Genomic DNA, 7,094 nt, shown 5'->3' on the forward strand with positions numbered 1-7,094 from the left:
TGTGAAGGTACAGTCTATGTAATCAATGGTTTTTGCAGAAGACCTTCAGCTAAGCAAACGTACAAGGAAGGAAATGGATTTGCAAAAATAGGGAAATAACTACAGGTGAATGGAATGAAGAGAAGCAGACTAGCAAACTTATTGTGTGTTCTATAGCTATTGTAGAGATAGTAAGAATGGAAAAGTGAAGCTGGAAGCAGATTAGTTACAAGAAGTGGAGTCATTTCAGTATTTAGTGTTCAATATGTCAAATGAATGAAGGGCTAGAGTGGAAATATGGTAGATAATCAGAGCAGGGGGGAAAATTGAAGTAATTATAGTATATAAGAATATTTTGTGACAAAAGGCAAACTGCCAACATAAAAGAAATAATATAAAAGACAATATTGAGTCAGTGGGACCAGCAATGTTATACTGGCCTATAAAAACATTCACCCGTTTGGAAGCTCCCACATTATAGAAAATGGCATTGCGGTGGTTTTAATTTAGCTTTTGGTGTTGATAAATAATAAAAGGCTCTTTAATGTGAAAGTGAAAGAAAATCTATACAGAGTGATCTAAAATAAAGCACAAAATAATTGATCATATAAGTATTCACCCCCTTTATTAAATATGACACCCCTAAATATCACTGGTGCAGCAAACTGGCTACAAACGTCGCATGATTAATTGAACAGAGATCACCTGACTGGTATTTGCATTGTTTGCAGTGTCAATGCACCTGATCTGGAAGGGTCAGCTTGTGATGAGCTAGCATCATGGCCTATCCTACACAACAGAAACAAAAAAACACTCCAAGTAACTCCATGAAAAGGTGATTAAAAAGCACAGGTCAAAGGAAGGAGACAAGAAAATTTCCAAGTCACAGACTTATGTGATCAATCACTCTGTATGTTATCTCTCTATTATAATAAAAAAAAATCTTTGGACAAAATAAGACTAATCCTGCAACGAGACGTGACTTTTTGAAGAGACATTTTGAAAGGATGTCCCACGAAATGGAGACTTTTACCATGAGATTCTTTCAAGTCACGCCCTACTTGCAACTATTTTCAACCAAGACCACGGTCATCAGATGCATTCCGGCACTTAACCTGGACAGACACCAATCCATTAAAGGGCTTACTTCTGAACACAAGCACACACACACACACTTACGAAGATCCAGTTCAGAATCACCCATTCATCTAAATATGGCAGCGAGAAATGAAGTCAAATGAATTAACAAGAAAATTGTCGATCGGTTACATTGCAAATTGATTAAATGCGCATCAATAGTCTATGCTGAAGCAGTTGATGGTGATTGTGCGGAAGATGAAAACATCAACTTACAATATCCCAAAGAATAACTACAACCGTTAACACCATCCGGTCTTCCACCGGCTGAATTACTGTTGAATGAAGGATGTATCGTAATGTTATTACGTCATTTATGTATGAGTGATGGACTATGCAATGGAACAAAATTAGCTGTATTAAAAAATGGTTGAACAATTCGAACATGTAAAATTTTAACAGGTGACAAGAAAGGTAATGTAGTATATATTCCACGAATAACATTTGGATAAAAAGGAGATCTTGATATGCCATTCGTATTAAAACGTTTACTGTTTCCCGTGAGAATAGCTTTTGCTATGACAATTAACAAATCACAGGGACAAACATTTGAAAAAGTTGGGTTTATTTATTAGAGTGAAAGAAACGATATTCACTCAGGGGTAGTTATACATTGCGCTGTCACAATGAGCGTGAGCGAAGCGAGCAGGGGACAGAGCCCTGTAGCATTTTGTAATTAATTTAGACAACTTTGCAGAGTTTTCACTTTAACATTTAAGAGTCTTTTCTGTTGATCAATGTCAAAAAAGACAATTTAAATCCACTGTGATTCAATGTTGTATAAAAATAAAATGTGAAAACTTCCAAGGAGAGAATACTTTTTATAGACTCTATATATGGTACATAAACCTGGGAACAACTTCAAAGAAGATTGAAAGAATGGATATATAAGAACTGAAATGATGTAATTGATGGGCAAGGTGAACAGGATGGATAGAGTAGAAAACAAGTACATTAAGTGGAGCTTAAAGATGAAAAGGACAAGCCAGGAGATAATGGAGAGGAGACTCCAGTGGGCCAAATACTTATAAAGACAAGAGGTCAAAAGTGCGCTAAGCAGCATTAAAAATTATCAGGAAAAAGAAGTTGAGGGAGACTAGAAAACAAACAGAAAGATGCCTAAAAATACAGTAGATGACAATGGAAAGGACAGCTACTGCAGAGACCTTGAACAAAGGAAAAAAACGAGAAAAGAAGGGAGGGTATTTGGCAATAAATTGGATACCCAGCCCCTAACCCAACCAAAAAAGAAGGTCTACAATGTACTTGGAGCATGAACTAGTTACATGTGATCTGTGATCTGTTTAATCAATTTGGATCAAGTGAATACGCACCTGCAGCCATTAAAGTGAGGTGTGGCCTGTACCCGTGGTATTTGAAAGAGGAGATGTTGAGTGCAAGAGGCAGAGTGTGCCTTAAGAGCTGATTGCTATGCTGCCCTTACAGTATGTTGTGCATTGACTAAAGTAGGTAGGTAGGTAGGTAGGTAAGCTAACAGTTTGAGATGGCTGTCCTCTTGATGCTTATAAGATTCTGATTTTGTGTTTTTCTTTCAGGAGGCTGCCTGTGGATTGGAACCTAAAATCAGTGTAACTTTTTCAGTAGGCACTAGGCTGGTCAATTGTAACTACATTTGATAAATTACTTGTAAGTTAATTATTGGACTGATGGTGTTTTTCATTTTAGAAGGCAGGGTTGCCAGTTACTGTTCAATTGTTTTTTTTTTTTTACTTATTCTGTCATACATTAGGATGTATTCACTCCTGGGGATCAATTTGGGGTCATTTCAGAAGATGGGACTAAATATGAAAGCCATTTCTTAAACTTTGGTTTGGGGCAGGGACTTGCAAGGGGTTCAAGTGTGCATTTCTTTTAGTTTTTTTTTTTTTGTTGTTGTTGTTTCTACCACAAAGGAAATGAATATATTTTTGTGTGCTCGTTTTCAGTTCTTATTTACTGTATGCAGTTTGCTAATAAGTTTGATTCACGTGAATGTTTGTTTTTTTAACCCTTTGTAATTTTAAACATCTGTAAAGCTACATCTGGCCACATTACATATGCTTTTTTAAGTAGTTTCCAATGTGTTGTAATAAAGAACTTGCAATATTAATTGTTTTTTTTTTATTTTTGTCACCAACCCCGCTATTTGGGAGGGGGGGGGGGGGGTACTGATGGCATACAGTAAAACACGGCAAATATGCTGTATGGATGGAGGACTGGAAACCATTTACAGAGATTATACTTTAAATACTCTGTATAACTCATAGTGGTATAATTGATATTGAGAATCTATGGTATTCTAAAACCTAAGATATTAAAGTCTTAAGCCTGGCTTTTACCGTTCGATTGACCCTTTGTCGGTAGTCACAGTGTTTGTTAAGTGCCACATTGCTAACATTGCCACAGCAGAGGATGTGACACTGCTGATGTTTGAAGAGTTGCGTCTGCTCAAACAATGTTTCATGAGGAAAATGAGAAGATGGAGTGTATGACTTATTGACCAAAATTGGTTAAGGAACGGGAGTGAAATATCATAACTGGGGGCGTACATGATGAGCAGACGCATTTCAAATGTTCTGTATGTCTTTCTTGCACATTGATAGCCTGTTTCGTCATATTTAGCCCATAATTCATCGTTTTACCACCACGTAACCAGCGTCCCCTTGAAATTCACGTAACGCCGCATCCGCATCGCAGTCGGAAAACTTTCAGTGAGCCGCGCGCGGTAAAAACTTCGGATGCGTGCCTCCGTGTCTGACGTCATTTTCTCCGCAAGTATAAAGCAGCCTTTAGTGAATTACATCTTTATTTGCTGATGAGGTTAGATGAACAGATGTTTAGATACTGCTCTGTCGTGCAGCTATAGAGGACTGGCGAGTGGGGAGTCAGATAAGTCGCCAGAACGCTATATACTAAACATTCTTAGACAGTTTTAAGTGAATTACTATGCCGTTACCTGACCTCGGGTCTAACTATTCTGAGGCGGGTGACACTGGTGTCTGTCGCATTTTGCTTCTCTACATTATACACCAAGTGATAAAAAATCTGAGCTGAAAAGCACTCATCATAAATTAACCAGTAAATATGCATTGCCTTAACATACCTGAACCTTTTCAGTAGTTTTCTCGAGACGTTCATCGTCTCCATCTTTCCTGGGTGCCAACCAACGAGACGTCCCCCTTCTGAGGGATCCAATCAAAAACAGGAAAATGATTGAGAATGCGACGCTCAACAGCGTCTCCTTTTGGAGTACAAGACTTTCGCGGAGCTGACGCTCCTGGAATTTAAGGTTAATAATAAGGAAAAGATAAGGAAGAGCTCTTTGAAAAAGCACAAACATTAAGGACAAGAGTAGACAGCAGCTTTTATATTAAACACGTGTTCCTTTAAATATAGCGCCGAGCCGTAGCCTCAAAGAAATTAATGCAGGCGATTTAAGTTAGCGCACGCATCTGATACCCATTCAATTGAATAACGTTAAACCGTGTAGTAGCATGCAGCAAAAGTCCAATCTATATATATATTCGAGTAAATACAACGAATTCTATTACTATCAAAACGTGTTTTCGTTTTTAGCTATAGTAAATAAAGCGCGCACTTCATTATCCTGAATCAAGATCTGTCATTTAAGTACAGTATATGCCACTGCGATGATGAAATTTCCTTTAAGAAGATACGTCTGGGACTGCCTTTCAAACTTGAAGATTGACAATTTCGTTTATATATATTGTTTTGGTTTCTTTTCGGTTAAAAATGTTGGAACTCTGGCAACCACATAGAAGCCACACCATCTAATCCAACAACTGCTGTTATTTAAATTAAATGCTCAATTATACTTTAGAGATGGACACTCGCGCGTGGTCCAGCCAATCGGCTCGCGAGAACGTAGCGTGGCGTCACTGGGCGTGAAATGGTTCATGAAATGCATCAAAGGAATGGCGCCACACGCCACACAAATAAAGGTTTTTAGCGTCATCACTGTCGCGTTTACAGCGTCCAGCGAAAGTCTCGCTTTCACGTGCTGTTCAACAATTAAAACACTTTTCTGATTAAATCTTTCTTACTTCAGGGCGCTGTGCAAGGAGTAGACTTTTTATAGGAGCAGCGTATTTCTATCATTCTAAATCGTACACTTATTTAAAATCCTTCAAGTTAGGGTGGATTGAATATATTCCATTTTGGATTTCTAAAATCTTTAAAATGGATTCAGAATTATGTTAAATCAAAAGACAAATTATGGTACTTCATCTCAAATCATATATAGAATTGAGTTTTTTTTAATTGCAACTAAATAAGCTATGCAACTTCCAAAAGAGGCTGCAGATAAGACATTTACGTCGGTTAGTTGCCCAATGGAAGAAGATTAAGTGAACGTAAGGCAAAAAAGAAAATCAGAAGCTAAATTCATTTTGAGCCTATTACATAACATATTTCTCCAAGTCTTAATGGCCGACTAACTTTTAATCTCTGGCCAATCCCTACCTAATCAAATCTGAATGTGGCATTAGTAAATTATGCATCTGTGAGATTTTCTTATGTAAAAGTTGCTTTAATAAAGTATTCAGTAAAAAAAATCACAGCGAAAATGTTAAAATGTCATGAATTCTGTCCTAATTTCAACAGGACAGTGACCCAGAGGTAATGGTGCAATGGCTTAAAATGAAGAGAATATGTGAATGACGGACAGGATTAAGAAAATAAACAACTTACAGTTCCATCATTTTGTGACTATGCTTTTTCTTAAACAGGTTCATGAGGCATATATACTCTTAGATTGCAAATGTACAAAGAAGAAACCGAAGCTGAAAGGTTAATTAGGTTAGCTCATTTCACTCATACTGTACGTAAATATGAGTAACTGACTTCACCTGCCTGTGCTCCAAATGAAAAAAAAAATTAACCAAGTGCATCTTTCAAATGTTTTAAGTCACCTAAGATAAATAAGCAATAATGTTTAAATAGTTTGTGTGATGTTTTATGCTTTGTAATATAACCTTGAATGTTTTGAATGGGGCAATTAAATAAAATTTTAGAATAATAATAAAAGCAGCACAACTACTTCTAAATTTATTGTGTTATTCTGATAAACTTACTACTATCTGTTGCTCAGTAGTATGTGTTCTTGATTCAGTGACAATCATAATATGCAATCAGTTGATTTTGTTAACCGCTTGATTGTATTAGCATCTGCTATAGCCAAATGCTAGATGTGCAAAGACATGGACTTGCAATATTTATATTTCTTCTTCATCTTCCTGTTCATCTTTTCTCACTTCTGTGTGGGGTCGATTTGCTTGATCAACCATCTCCATACATCTTGGTCCTGCACCTCATCCTTAGTCAGACCCTTTTCCTTCAGATCTTTTTTTTTTGTTATCCATCCACCTGTTTTGCCCTACCTCACTTTGTCTTTCCCTGAACTTCCATTCCCATCACTCTTTTGCCCACATATTCATTGTCTGTCCTTATCACATGTTCATACTTGTTCAATCTGCTTTCCTGTACTTTCTTAGATACCACTCCCACTGTTTTGTATCTCCAATGGTCTCATTTCTTGTTCTGCCCTTTTTTGTAACTCATTTACATTTACATTTACATCATTTAGCAGACGCTCTTATCCAGAGCGACTTACAACAGTGCTTAGTAGTCTACGACTGTTCTTCAGTCTTTAAGGCTAGGATTAAATCTACTGTCATTAAACAAGTTACCGCTGACCAAGTTGTATACAAAACCCTGCTAGAAGAAAATAGTAAGTTAGTACAAAAATTTTTTTTTTTTTTTGAAAAAAAGGGTAGAAAAAAAAGAGTATGGGGACTTTAGTCCAAGTGCTGTTGAAAGAAGTGTGTCTTCAGGCGACGTTTGAAGACAGTGAGGGTCTCCGCTGTTCGTACAGCAAGAGGAAGTTCGTTCCACCACTGAGGAGCCAACACTGCAAAGAGTCTTGATGCATGTCGTCCTCTTCTTTTAAGTAAGGGTGG

The 7,094-nt window shown here is 37.2% G+C and overlaps 1 protein-coding gene across 2 annotated transcripts in view; it reads right to left on the bottom strand.

Annotated features, from left to right (window-relative positions):
• Positions 1-4,580, bottom strand: part of LOC114661327 (inner centromere protein-like) — a 29,038-nt gene extending 24,458 nt beyond the window's left edge. For both annotated transcript variants that reach the window (XM_028814541.2, XM_051933325.1), the window contains exon 1: positions 4,220-4,580. In XM_028814541.2, coding sequence (XP_028670374.2) covers positions 4,220-4,456 — 237 coding nt within the window. In that variant the 5' untranslated portion in view covers positions 4,457-4,580. The remainder of the gene's footprint in view (positions 1-4,219) is intronic.
• Between the last annotated feature and the right edge of the window lie 2,514 nt (positions 4,581-7,094).

This window comes from Erpetoichthys calabaricus, chromosome 11 (genome assembly GCF_900747795.2).
Source record: "Erpetoichthys calabaricus chromosome 11, fErpCal1.3, whole genome shotgun sequence".
Lineage (NCBI taxonomy): Eukaryota > Metazoa > Chordata > Cladistia > Polypteriformes > Polypteridae > Erpetoichthys > Erpetoichthys calabaricus.